This window comes from Entelurus aequoreus, linkage group LG13 (genome assembly GCF_033978785.1).
Source record: "Entelurus aequoreus isolate RoL-2023_Sb linkage group LG13, RoL_Eaeq_v1.1, whole genome shotgun sequence".
Classification (NCBI taxonomy): Eukaryota; Metazoa; Chordata; class Actinopteri; order Syngnathiformes; family Syngnathidae; genus Entelurus; species Entelurus aequoreus.
In genome coordinates this window covers 27,920,821-27,936,423 of record NC_084743.1, presented here as the reverse complement: position 1 = coordinate 27,936,423, position 15,603 = coordinate 27,920,821, and the positions used below count along the sequence as shown (strand labels likewise).

Below are 15,603 nucleotides of genomic sequence, written 5' to 3'. Positions count from 1 at the left end.
AAAGAGATTACCATTTGCCATCGGGTGCAAAAGGCTTTTTGATCAAATCCTTGACTCAATATCACACGCCATCAATTAGCAAGTTAGGCATCACATCCCTAAACCCCCGGTGTCACACTCTCTAAATAAACAGGCTTCTTGTTTTCTGTCACCTCCCCTCTGCTCAGATCCCTTTGAGGCTTTCATCATTTTCTCAATTCGCCATGAGATAAGACGAATAGACCTTCACAAGAGGGACTACAGCCTGCTTGTGCCGGGCCTGAGGAACACCATTGCGCTGGATTTCCACTTTAATCGCAGCCTCCTTTACTGGACAGATGTGGTGGAAGATAAGATCTACAGGGGAAGGCTCTCCGAGACAGGCGGTATGCCAACACAAGAGCACATTTCGGATGTACACAAACAACTGATGTGATGTACTGACTCACGAGACTCTTGCGGGGCGATAACAGTCTATTTTATTGTCCTGTCCTAACAAACAATATAGATGATAGTTTTCCTTTGTTAGAATTAATAACACACTAAAGGCTTGAATCTTAAAGGGGAACTGCTTTTTTTTTTCTTTTTTTTTTTTTTTGCTTTGGCCTATCGTTCGCTGTAATTATGAAATACATGACAATGGATGCATTTTTTTTTTACGCATTCCAAATATTAAATAAACGTAAATAAAAGTGGGAGGTCCTCTATACGGCCATAAAATCCTATAAATTGTCACGTTGGGGTCGCGTCTTTATGCGGGGTCGTTCCTCCCAGATGCAGAACGGACAACTCCGGTTGAAAGCGTGAAGGTAGGAGATGATTTATTTCTCATAAATCATACACTGTAGATACAAGCAGACAAAAACAAGAATAAACAGAAAAGCGGGCCGATAGCATGGGTAGCTATGGCGAAGCTTAGCGCAGGAACAAGAATCAAGAATCACAGGAATAACCAACGTAACTTGTTGCGTGGAGCAAACAAAGAAGCCAGGACGAGTGTGGCGACAGAGGTGAATAAATAGCTCTCTGATTAGTGCTCGGCAGCAGGTGAACGTGCCGAACACTAATCAGAGGCAGGTGAAACCAATTAGTACCCATGGTAACCAAAACAAACCCAGAAGTGCACAAAACAGGAACTAAGGTAGTCCAAAACTAACAGAACATAACTAAACAAAACATGATCTGGCCACGGATCATGACATAAATAACCATTCAAAAAGCACCAACAATACTCCATTTACATTTTGTGACTTGAATGTTAATCAAGTATTGGTGATATTGTTATTATAAGCTCTAACGCAGACAGACTATTTATAGCGGCACCCTGATCACTAGCTTGTGTACAATTTCGACATGGTCGACTGGTGAGGTGTTTCCTCGCATCCTTGCTCCCTGGAAGTTTAATGTGGTTCATAATACTTGCCTCTTACCTGAAAAGTAGATGGCTGAGGATATACTCTCACATGTGGGTACACTTTGACGGCTATTTAGGGCCCGGAAGTGGCGAGAACAGCACGAAAAGACGCATACCCCTCGTGCCCCGATCCCGTTTCTTTGCGAGGATTATGAGATATTCTTCACCTAAACAGGAATTAATGAACATCCTAGAAGTCGGCATCCTAATGACAGCAGATACCGTACAGTAAGTGAGGTTTTATTATGTTTGTTGGTTCTCATGAAGTCTGCAGTGAGTAACAATCCACGATGAAGAAAAAGAAAAAAGAAACGTTGTGATGCGTTTTTTAAATTAATGCAACGCAGATGCTTAAAATGATCAAAATACATAAATATTAAGTGTTATTAGAAATGTGCACCTCACTAAATTACATCATGTATATAAAACCTTAATGGAGGTGTTTGGTTGTTTTTAAGGGCATTATAGGCATAATTGAATGGCTGCCATGGGCTCCATTGTAAGCTGACTTTTGATCGCATTCATTTAATATTTAGAATGCATTAAAAAACAACAACATCCATCGTCATGTGTCTCATAATGATTTTGAAAGATAGGCAACATTTGAAAATAGGTGAAGTCCCCATTTTAAGGAAATCTATTATACTATATTTTTCAGTCTTTTGTATTTTATTTTGGACTCCTATAGAGCGGCTTCATATGATTACCCCCACATAGGTTTTGTAGACCTCTGTAGATCTGCTTTGCTTCTCGTGAACACGGTCTATGTATTCAACTCCACCCCCCAGCCCTCCTCCATGTACGCCTCCCGGCGACCGCACTTGCTGTGAATGGTAACACTCCTTTAGGTAGGGTTGTCCTGATACCAATATTTTAGTACCGGTACCGGTACCAAAATGTATTTCGATACTTTTCGGTACTTATTCTAAATAAGGGGGCCCCACAAAAAATGGCATTATTGGCTTTATTTTAACAAAAAATATTACGGTACATTAAACGTATGTTTTTTATTGCAATCGAATAACAATTATGTCCTTAAATAAAATAGTAAACATACTAGACAACTTGTCTTTTAGTAGTAAGTAAACAAACAAAGGCTCCTAATTGGTCTGCTGATGTATGCAGTAACATATTGTGTCATTTATCATTCTTTTTGGTCAAAATCATGAGGGATAAGCTGGAACAATTTATTATTAATCCACATTTACTGTTATTGTCTGTTTTTTTCTTTTTCAAGATGTTCTATCTACACTTCTGTTAAAGTGTAATTATCACTTATTCTTCTGATGTTTGGATACTTTACATTAGTTTTGGATGATACTACAAATTTAGGTATTGATCCGATACCAAGTAGCTACATGATCATACATTGGTCATATTCAAAGTCATCATGTGTCCAGGGACATATTTCCTGAATTAATAAACATAATGTGAATTAAAAAAAAGGAAAACAGATTGTTGGACAATAAAAAATATAGTTGTAATCATAGTAGTATTGACTAGATACACTCCTGTACTTGGTATCATTACATTGGATGTCAGGTGTAGATCCACCAATGGCGTTTGTTTACATTGTGACGGCAGTGAGCTACGGTGTGTAGTGAAGCATGTTTAGCTATTCCACGTCCTGCAGGGATGATACTTGTAAGAAACGTACTTTATTCGTTGCCACAGAGGCGAGGATTAGTGATTTAAAAGTAGCTAAAACACTGCCGACTGCGGATGGACGTTCGCCGCTAGCTAGCTATCTAGCCATGTTTTAAAGCACCTCTTCCTGAGGGAGTTTCAGTGTTATAACTTCACCTTTATCTTTAGTTTTTAAGCCAAAATGCGTACGTTCTCCCTTTTCTGTCTATACACTGTGTCTTTTTGTAAGTACTCCGTGATTGTGCACTGCCGAACATGCTCCTCCGCTCGCAAAACCAGCAATGTCATGACGTGACGATGCGCCGTCATGCCCAGGAGCCGGTACTTTTCAAACACAGTATAGTACCGTTTTTTCTTCATTTGTACCGCGATACTATACCAGTACCGGCATACCGGACAACCCTACTCCTAGGTCTCCAGTTAGGCTGGCCGAGCTCCACCAAGGCTGTCTTCGACTAAAATATTTTTTATTGTAGAATTTGATCCATTAGATCGTACCTATTGTCGACTATCAGTCAAATCTACAGTGAAATAAACAGATGGTGTTATGTTGTGCTGTACACTGACTGGTCACTAGGCGTCAGTAATGTTACAGGAGTGCTCTCGCACGCTTACGTAAATATTCGTAAATTATTTGAAAGTTTCCTATGAAAGGAATACAAGTGAACAAAACAAAGATCTCGCTTGTGACTTTTTCCACGTAAAAAAAAAAGAAGGCTAAACCACAGTTTGGAGGACCTCGACTCTAGCTAAAATAATGTGTAGAAATGGAGGAATTGTAGTCTTAAATTTAAAATTGTATTTCTTAGTTCAGCGTCGCAACACATTGTGCTGATAGAAATGTTCCTCTTTTTTTTCTTAATGTTCCTCTTTTTTGTCCCTACACATCGCATAATTTTGTCGACACGTCACGAACGTGTGGCTGTACCAGTACACTGTCGTCTTATTGTACGCGCATCATTGTTCCAGGGGTAACTGGAATTGAGATTGTCATTCAACATGGACTGGCCACCCCGGAAGGTCTGGCAGTGGATTGGATCACAGGAAAACTGTACTGGATTGACAGCAATCTGGACCAGATCGAGGTCGCCAGACTGAATGGAGATATGCGGACCACACTGATTGCAGGGGGCATGGAGCATCCTCGGGCCATCGCTCTGGACCCAGGCCAAGGGTATGTACATCTTCATGAAGTGCTGTCAACTGCTACTGTGCTGTGATCTCGTAATGTCAGGATAATCACTTTCCATTTTTCAGCATGACACTTACAGTCATGGCTGTAACTATACCATTGAGGACACAGATGTCATGTCCTCTGTATTTTTTTAGGTGACAAAAGGATGATGATATGACTGATTGTAAATATACATTGTCTAGGACAGGGGTCGGCAACCCAAAACGTTGAAAGAGCCATATTGGACCAAAAATACAAAAAACAAATATGTCTGGAGCCGCAAAAAATGAAAAGCCGCGTATAAGTCGTATAATGAAGGCAACACATGACGTAAGTGTCTATATTAGCTATATTAGCCTACTATCAAAATGATTAAAGATTAAAGTACTGGGGAGCAGTGGGCAGCAGCGGCGCCGCGCCCGGGAATCATTTTGGTGATTTAACCCCCAACTCCAACCCTTTGTTGCTGAGTGCCAAGCAGGGAGGTTATGGGTCCCATTTTTATAGTCTTTGGTATGACTCGGCTGGGATTTGAACTCCAACCTACCGATCTCAGGGCGGACACTCTAACCACTAGACCAGGGGTCGGCAACCCGCGGTTGGGGGGGAAGCTGGAGCTTTTTCATAAATGTATGAAAAATTGAAAAAGATGAGGGGAAAAAAATATATTTTTTGTTTTAATATGGTTTCAGTAGGAGGACAAACATGACACAAACCTCCCTAATTGTCATAAAGCACACTGTTTATATTAAACATGCTTCACTGATTCGAGTATTTGGCGAGCACCGTTTTGTCCTACTAACTTTGGCGGTCCGTGAACTCACCGTAGTTTGTTTACATGTATAACTTTCTCCGACTTTCTAGGACGTGTTTTATGCCACTTTTTTTTCTGTCTCGTTTTGTCCACCAAACTTTTAACGTTGTGCATGAGTGCACAAAGGTGAGTTTTGTTGATGTTATTGACTTGTGTGGAGTGCTAATCAGACATATTTGGTCACTGCATGACCGCAAGCTAATCGATGCTAACATGCTATTTAGGCTAGCTATATGTACATATTTGCATCATTATGCCTCATTTGTAGCTATATTTGAGGTCATTTAGTTTCCTTTAAGTCATCTTAATTCAATTTATATCTCATGACACACTATCTGTATGTAATATGGCTTTTAACTTTTTGTGGCTCCAGACAGATTTGTGTTTGTATTTTTGGTCCAATATGGCTCTTTCAACATTTTGGGTTGCCGACCCCTGCACTAGACTATGTGTTGCAGGCTGAAGCAAATCTTTGTTGACAGAAATGTTGAAATGTAATATTTATTCTACACATTTTTACAACATTAGAAACCATTAGTAAATCAGAGGCTACTCAGATGGTGAGATAACTCCTGGAAATTACTGGCTTTTAATGGCCAAAGGTATAGATGTGTGTGTCCAAGTTAAAGGAAACGGCAGGCTGTCTTCTTTTAATAGATTTATTACAGTCTTTGGCAAGCTAGGTACTGTTTGCTGTGGTCTGGAACAACATGGCACACAAACAACTATCTGAAATGCAGCCAATATTACATACAGATAATGTGTCATGAGACATGCAAAACTAAATTATATACAAAGAGGATACAAGTAAAGGATATTAAATGAGCTCAAATATACCGTATTTTTCGGAGTATAAGTCGCTCCGGAGTATAAGTCGCACCAGCTGAAAATGCATAATAAAGAAGGAAAAAAAACATACATTAGTCGCACTGGAGTATAAGTCGCATTTTTGGGGGAAATTTATTTGATAAAACCCAACACCAAGAATAGACATTTGAAAGGCAATTTAAAATAAATAAAGAATAGTGAACAACAGGCTGAATAAGTGTACGTTATATGACGCATAAATAACCAACTGATAACGTGCCTGGTATGGTAACGTAACATATTATGGTAAGAGTCATTCAAATAACTATAACATATAGAACATGCTATACGTTTACCAAACAATCTGTCACTCCTAATCGCTAAATCCGATGAAATCTTATAAGTTTAGTCTCTTACGTGAATGAGCTAAATAATATCATTTGATATTTTACAATAATGTGTTAATAATTTCACACATAAGTCGCTCCTGAGTATACGCCACACCCCCGGCCAAACTATGAAAAAAACTGTGACTTATAGTCCGAAAAATACGGTACCTACAAATGAGGCATAATGATGCAATATGTACATACAGCTAGCCTAAATAGAATGTTAGCATTGATTAGCTTGCAGTCATGCAGTGACCAAATATGCCTGATTAGCACTCCAACAAGTCAGTAACATCAACATAGTGCACCTTCACGCACAGCATGAAACTTTTGGTGGACAAAATGAGACAAAGAAGAAGTGGAAGATTTTACAAACTGTTGCGTCACAGTCCACACTATGGTGAGTTCAAAAACCGAAATTAGTAGGACAAAACGATGTTCACTAAATACTCTCATCAGTGAAGCATACACACAAACATATTAAACAGTGGGCTCTTTAACAATTGGGAAAGTTTGTGTCATGTTTGTCCTCAAACAAAAACCATACAAAAAACATCACCATGCGTAGATCATCGTTTCAATATATGATCTTTGGTCATGCACAGCCCGCTACAACTCCAACAACACGTAATGCAAAGAAGTCCACTTTTACTTTAAATATTATCCGATCCGAAATGTGCTGTCAACATAACGTTAGCATCATATCATACTGATGTAACTAATGTTGCTTTCACCTTGAATGAAATTGATATGAAACACTGTCGGTATAATACTGTCGTCATGTCAGGGTTTCGCCCCGCCCCGAATGCAGAACACGCGTAGGGCTTCGCAATCAGTGGGGGTGGGGCATTTTGCCTGAAGAGGCACATAAAAATGTAAATTATTGAATGACAATGCGCTTCATATAATATTTACCCCAAACATATCTTGCCCCGTCATGCTCTGTCACTGATTAGAATATGAAGAAAAAAAAATCCTCCTTTACTACCGGTAGCTCCATGGCGGACATCATTAGTACTTGCAGTGCAAAGCAGAAGATCTTGGGTTCTAACCCTGGTCGTGGTTGAACATGTGGTATGTTTTTTATATTTGTTTTAATGATGTTACAATTTTTTACCGTATTTTTCGGACTACAAGGCCCACTTAAAATTATTTCATTTTCTCAAAACTCAACAGTGCGCCTTATAACCGGTGCGCCTAATGTACAGAATCATTTTGGTTGTGCTTACCAACCTCGAAGCTATTTTATTTGGTACATGGTGAAATGATAAGTGGTACCAGTAGATGGCAGTCACACATAAGAGATACGTGCAGACTGCAATATGACTCAAGTAAACAACTGTCATGTCTGTGTTAATCATGTTTTTGTTTTGCTTGGTTTTTGGACTCTTTTTTTAGTTCCTGGTATCACTTCCTTGTTTTGTTTGGTTTCCATGGTCACCCATTAGTTTTCACCTGTCATGTCACGCACCTGTTTCACGTTTTGAGTCACGCACCTGTGGTTAATCATGTCTGTGTTATTTAAGTCCATTGTTTTTCTGTTGTTCGGGCTGGCGACCTCGCACTTTTTCACCCCTCCACTTCATGTCATGTCACAGTTCTTTGCCAAGTAAGTTTTGTTCATTTATGCCACAGTTAGTGTTTTTGTTTGATTGTTCATAGTTTCTGCCTTGGTGCAAGTTTTGTTTTCATAGTCAAGTTTTTACCTCCGCTGTGAGCGCCTTTTGTTTGCACCTTTTTGATTAATTATAATAAACATGTATTTAAATTCACGTCTTGCACGCGCCAATTTTCCGTTGCCTTCTGGGAGAACAAACCACGCCAAGGACCAAGTCGTGACAACAACACTTTGTATGTTCCATTGAAAATATGGAACAGTACACACAGCGCTCAAAAATCTATCAAAATGTTCTAGTACGACTTTGGTAAGCTATGAAGCCACACCGCTTGATGGATTGTACTGTGCTTCAACATCCGAGTATTGTTATGGTTTGTGTATAAGGTAAGACATATCTGACGTTTTGTTTCGCAAAATTATGCAAAAGCAACTTTTCTTACCTTCTGGTACCTGCTGATTTATATTTGGGATCTGCATAACTAACTAACTTTTTCTCTATCTTCTTGTTATGGGACACTCATCCTCCGCTGTTGCCATTTCTAATATAAAGTAGCGTAAAGTTTTTACTTATTTATGTCAGTAAACTTGCCATGAAAGCGCTAAAACATACCGGTGTGGTGAGTTTACATTATTCACCCAAGGAACTTTAGTTATTAGAGAGTTCCGGTTGGACGTTTTTTCACGGGACACATTTCCGCCGTTGTTATTGCACTAGTGAGCCACGGATGAGGTGATGCTGCTATGTTATTGATTTAAGTCAAGTCTGAATGTCATTAAAACCGTTAGCACCATCTTTTGACACTTCTTCCACTCTCGTCCTTGCACGCTACACCGCTACAACAAAAATGACTGAGAAAAGACGCTGCCGAAGGTGAGCCACGTAAATAGGACTGCCCACAAAACGGCGCATCCTGAGGCGACTGTCAGAAAGTGGATTGAAGATGATCTGTAAAACATAATCTATGCAACATTTTGACCAAAGAACCACCATTACATGTTATGTAGACCACAAGGAAGTGTTTTCAATTTAGAAAAAAAAAATAATAATATGACTCCTTTAATGCGCCCTATAATCCGGTGCGCCTTTTGTATGACAATAGACCTGACGAGACCCACTCATCGGTTGTGCACCTTATAATCCGGTGCACCATATGGTCCGGAAAATACGGTAATGTGCTAACATTCAGGATACTAATAAAAATGTGAACTGTTGCAAAAGCATGCTGATTATCAAAGATGTTAATAAGTTATAGATAGTTATAGCTCAATTAAAGCTTTTGTTATTCTGGAAATTCATTGTGGTGCTCAAGGTAATATAATATATATGGTGCTGAGTTACCCATCATTTCAGCCTTTCAAAGTTCCTCTCAATTTTTTACCTCGGTATTTGTCAAATCCTAGTACGAATGTGTCATTTGTGGTACTGCTCTGGCATGCTACTCGAACTGCTATAGTGTTGAGTTATAGCTGGACTGTCATGTTTTCAGATGACCCTTTTCCGTTTTCTTTCTGTGTTTTACTAGCAGTTTTTGTGCGGACTTTAAAACTTTATTGAGTTGAATTACATGTTATTTTTAAAATGTGCATCTATTTATGCACACATCTTTATGGTTTGTCACTTTTGCCCCCGTACGATAATGTTGAAAAAAACATGAATTAGTTGTGGAGAATAGTGGCTGTGAAAGTCTAGCTTTAACTGCTGACTTAGAAACATTTAAATGATACTCCATAAAGTTAAAATACAACCAGTCTTAAATTTGAGCATTGACAACTTGTGACATTTCCTTACAAGAAGTCTCTGATTGAATGTAATCATGTGGCCTACACTTATGCAACACATCAAGACACCTATATAATTACATGCAGATAGATGAATCTAAGTGTGCCAAAAACATTTATTTTCGAATTAATCGCAATTCTTATTTGTAGCGATTCTTAATTGATTAAAAAAAAAAAAAAAATGGATGTATTTTTTTATATATATATATATATATATATATATATATATATATATATATATATATATATATATATATATATATATATATATATATATATATACATAAATATATATATAGATATATATATATCTATATATATGTATATATATATATATATATATATATATATATATATATATATATATATATATATATATATATATATATATATATATATATATATATATATACATAAATATATATATATATATATATATATATACATTTGTTAAACTGAAATGATACATTAGTTGGATTTGTCAGAGCTATTCTTTACATGCAACCTAGTCTTCTCCTCGATATTTACAAACAGATTGAAAATAAAGGACCACTAACCATGTGTACATGGACAAAATGTATTTGATCTGATCATCATTCGGATTAGAATGTTACTGTATATGTGGACCCTGACAAAAAAAGATATGATTACGACGTGCATCTTCATGCATCACAACTTAAATCGGAATACCTTACTTTGACATGCGCAGAACATAACACAAACGGAAAGGGGTTATTATTTGTGCTATGGTGCCATCTTCTGGACGAGATTGCTCACTGCAGGTGCTAAAGAAGCAGTGACTTCCACTGTTATGGCTTTGTGCATTTCTGCTTGCCCGAAGTTATCACAGTATGTATTTGTCATTATTCCACTACTTTTGTTTTACCTCTCTTTTTGAAACGTAGCTGTTTGGCGCCATTTAGGATGCAATATGTATACGTTTCCACATGTTTCGTGTTATAAAGTAAAACAGCTCGTTAATACGACAACTTGATCCCTTATTTTATTGTTACATCGACACATGACACTCAAGAACATACTTTTTGCTAGTCTCATTTTAAGGCAACAAACTCAACAGCATATAACACTACTTTTGTACACGTTGAATAGGGGGTGACAGCAGCAAGACAATCGCTTAATTCCGAGAGTATTACATTTAGTGCCACCTCCACCACTGAAGTAAAGCTGACATCAAAGACATGCGCAGTAAGGATAATTCCAACCCGAATTTCGGAAGATCTGTTTTCATGCGATACAATCCGAATGACTATTGGCATAAACCACCCATAGCGATCGGAATTCAATTTAGATCCAAACGTGTGTGATCGGGTCAGAATATTCAGAATGGCATGTTGACATGAATGTGTCTATGTTGACAGCCTACATTTTAGAAACCCACTCAAGTGACAATAAAGCATATTTTACGGTGGCTTTAATATTAGTACACGGAAATATAAAATCAAATCAAATGTAGTTAACAGTTCTTGAAATTCAACTGTTGGTTGAAACGATAAAGTAGAACAGCAAATGTTTATTTTACAAGTATTGCCAATAGAAAGCAGTGACCCTAAAAATGACCAAATAAATGTTTAAATGTTTTTCAGTTTTACTTGATTCAGCAGCTTGCCTCAAGGATATCCAACAGACCCTTGCTGAATAAGCATAATGTAAACGTTGTTATCTGGCGATGAGTCATCTGCATGTGCAGGGAAAGTCTGACATGTTTGGCGTCCTGGGCAAGCAGCCTCTCTGGCACATTAACACTCCCCTTAAAAGCGTGAGCCAAGGAAAAGGTTATAATCCCATTAAGTATTTAAACACTTTAATATGCAAAGTGTCGCCAAAAACACAGACCCGTGTATATACATACAGTATATATTCCAGGAACTACATATGCATACATTCATTCACACATTCATACAACAATAATTTAATCGTACACAATACATTGTACATACATAGGAAGTATTTTTGCCTCATTCCTGTGGGAATCCTGCGTGTGACTGAAGCATTATGGTGTGGGGTTGGTTAATTTATCCACGACTAGCTGCAGTGTCCTCAAACAACCAACATGAGAAGATTAAGTACTTCCAATAAAGGGGGTCTGTCACGCCAAATTTCTTCCCCCTACAAAACCCCCCCCACCCCCTCATTTACTTCCCGGGCTGCGTCCAATAAAATCACAAAGATGCCGGGGGTCCTTAACCGGCATGTGACTGTCCTTTTTCGCGCCTGTACAAAAAAAACCCAATAATCGATTTCTTCAGATTCCAGCAGCTGTCAAAGACGAAGTATCCTTCCATCGACGGGCAGTCAAAGCCGAAGTGCTATCGATCGCTGTCAATGACGTAAGAGGAAACATGACCACGGAAGTAAATAGGGGGGGGAAGGTTTTTGTAGGGGGAAGAAATTTGGCGTGACAGGGCCAGCGGGGATTTATTTATGACCCCAGGAAGTAGGCACGGCCTAAACCGGAAACAGGAGGTATACATCATATCCGGCGCCCATTTTAATGTTGTAGTTTTTTTAAAGCTGTCCGCCATCTTGGTTGTAGTCATTAATGATTTATGACTCCTACAGGCTGACAAAGGTATTACAGTTTGTAGTTTTGGCGTGTGGTAGCTATCTTGGGTGGAGTCCAAGAATTTGTGTTTAAAAATGATGGATTTTAGTGTTTCTCCTAGGAGACCGTCCAAATGCATGATGAATCACTATTCATGTTTACATGTACATAATGACAGTTATCACAGTGAGCTAACAAATGTTAGATTCTATGGATTAGTGTTGGTCATAACCCCCCCTTGACTTCCGGTCAAAAAACAATCCCCACAACCCCGGCTGGCCCCCCTTTATTGGAGGTACGTAATCTTCTAACATGTAGCATCTGAGAGCAGATAATATTGTATCATCTATTTTTGTTTCGAATTTATCAGGTTTTCACATTGGGGAAACACCATTTTTCACGCACTCTTTCATCACACTTTAAGTGAGGAACGAAGTAAAAACTAATCCAGACCAACTTTATATTGTTTTTTTTTACTCAGGTAGCGTATCATTGTTTGCAAACGACTAACAAACAATCATACCCAATTTGTCATACATCGAGAATATGTTGTGCTCAACATATTCTATACACTACATACATGTCTATTATCTACTGTGCAGGCATGTAAAATGTCCGCGAAAACGCAGAAATCTCAGTTTTTTAAACATTCGTTTTCAAGTCAAAATATCACTTGTGCGTTTTTTTTTTAATGAAGTATAAACAATTAATCGATGTAAACAAAATTTCTTGAAGGCTTACTGGTACTCGCTGTTCCTCCTGTCTAAACGCCAGACTGAGACGATCAGAAGCATCAAAACATGCTCGCTAGTTAGCATACTTAGCGTCATCGAGCAAGCTTACTCTCCGAGCCACAACGCTGATGGCTGTCTACTTTGCTGCTATTCATATTTGGATGATTACGATCCGAACACTCTCTGTTCCGGACCGGCTGTAGTTCAAGAGCATTCATTATTAGCCATTGAGAAGGTATATTTTGACGTGACTGATTGTAAACAAAGGTCACAACACCGGAAGTATATTACCTGAGGGGGTGTGGTAAGGCTTCCCCTTACCAATTATGTTATCTTTTTTTAATTAAGTTTTATTTTTTGTATTAATCAATCCAACAAAATAATACACAATAATTCCAATTCCAAAATAAAACCCGGCCCAGCAACATATCAGAATAGCAATCAACAGAGCAATTGAGAGGACACAGAAACATGACACAAAACATTCCAAAAGTATTTAAACAAAAATGAATAATATCAACAACCGTATCGATATTAATAAGAATTCCAACATAGCATTGATTAGAAATCCCACAGTTACATTATCATCACAGCCATTTATAAACAATAAAATACAAGCATTTAAAAAAAGAACAATAGCGTCACAGTGGCTTACACTTGCATCACATCTCATAAGCTTGACAACACACTGTGTCTAATATTTTCCACAAAGATAAAATAAGTCATATTTTAGGTTCATTTAATAGTTAAAACAAATTTAAATAATGGATCCCATATTCCAATATATGACTCATTAGTTACTATCTAAACTAAATGCAGTTTTTTCTACTGATATCATGTCCATATATTGTGTATACCAGTCAGTATGTGTTGGACTACCAAAATGTATCCTTTTTTTTAATAGTACCATTTTTGTGATGATGCATATTGAAAGAAATGCATTTTTACTCTTTGATTACTAAATTGATGCAGATCACCAAAAATACAAGTTTGCAGTGTCATTGGGATGTTTATATTTAGGAATGTGATTGCTTCTTTTGTTGTTTTCAACCATAACTCTTTTATTCTCTGACATTCCCACAATACATGAGCAAGACTTCCCTCGGCTGCCCGACACTTTATACATGATTTGCTGTCTACTGCACCAATTTTAAACCGCTATCGGAAAACAACAATTATGTTATCTTGATTCAGAACACATGCATAATAGCTGTCATTATCCAGTGACCCAACTGCCTTCCTTTTCTTGTTTTTCCATGGCTTTGACCTTTTCTTGTTCATGTTTTATTGGTGTCAATTTGGCATTTTCAACACCCCTCTCTCAACACGAGAGAGGGGTGTTGTAAATTACTTGCACTTCACCTCAGTGTGGAAATTTTTTTGTTGTTTTTTTCGCGATTTCACACAACCCCAGGATGAATTGTGCTTGGCTTAGATTCACGAAATTATAAATGCAATGTGTGATATTTGGAAGCAACTACCGTAATTTCCGGACTATAAGCCGCTACTTTTTCCCCTCGTTCTGGTCCCTGCGGCTTATACAACGGTGCGGCTTATTTACGGCCTGTTCTTCTCCGACACCGACGAAGAGGATTTCGGTGGTTTTAGTACGCAGGAGGAAGACGATGACACAATGATTAAAGACTGACTTTTCATATACCGGTAGGCTGGTTATTTTGATAACGTACAGGCGAGCACTTTGTATTACTTTGCACCGTTGTATTATTTGTACTCTGCACGAATGCTGTTCGCCATGTCAAAGATGTGAAAGTTTGATTGTATGATTGAGAGATTTATTGTTAATAAATGGGACACTTTGTGTTCCCAAACAGTCATCTCTGTCCCGACAATCCCCTCCGTGGTAGCAGGAACCCCTATATACTACGGTAATTACACATCAAAACCCTGCGGCTTATAGTCGGGTGCGGCTTATATATGGAGCAATCTGTATTTCCCCCTAAATTTAGCTAGTGCGGCTTATAGTCAGGTGCGGCTTATAGTCCGAAAATTACAGTACTGGCTTGATTTACTTAGGGGACTTATGGCATTAGTGGCAGGATTAGATGCATGTCTACAGCGGCCACTGCAGTAAGAGAGAAGGCCTGAATCCTCGGGTAACACAGATCTTTAAAAAAAAAAGCCTCTCCATTAAATTTCCAAAAAACACATTCACCAGCTTTCATGCACAATTTGTACAACCAGAAGTTCAGATAACAGCTAGAGCTACCTTGGGTGCATCTTAACCCCTCTGCGGTATTACATGTAAAATGATGTGTACATTATAACTAAAATCATATTCAATATACCGTATTTTCCGGGCTATAAAGTGAACCGGTATTTAAGCCGCACCCACCAAATTTGAGAAGAAATGAATATGTTTACATGTATTAGCCGCTCTGAAATATATTTATACTTTTTACAAATGTTCATTTACATACTTTAACTGTTTCCAAACGGTGCCTATAAAACGGCAGTAAAACGGAGGATCAAACAAAACAGAACTCATCATCATGGGCCCACTAGCTGCGGAGGCTAGCTCTCCAGTCAGCTAAAGAGATTCAATAACTCCACGGTGACGTAATGGTGAATTAAGAAACTGAAACAATACAAAAAAATGCCATTGTTAGTTAATAATGCTAACACAGACACTTGTAAACATGTTAGCATGTTCGCTAATTAACGATG

At 38.1% G+C, this 15,603-nt stretch overlaps 1 protein-coding gene across 1 annotated transcript in view; it reads left to right on the top strand.

Moving 5' to 3' along the window:
* The window catches only part of LOC133663276 (low-density lipoprotein receptor-related protein 1B-like), an 872,326-nt gene that overhangs the window by 506,785 nt on the left and 349,938 nt on the right, over nucleotides 1–15,603 (top strand). Inside the window, 2 exon segments of the mRNA XM_062067630.1 lie at nucleotides 168–365; nucleotides 4,010–4,214. Of these exon segments, the coding sequence (XP_061923614.1) occupies nucleotides 168–365; nucleotides 4,010–4,214 (403 nt within the window).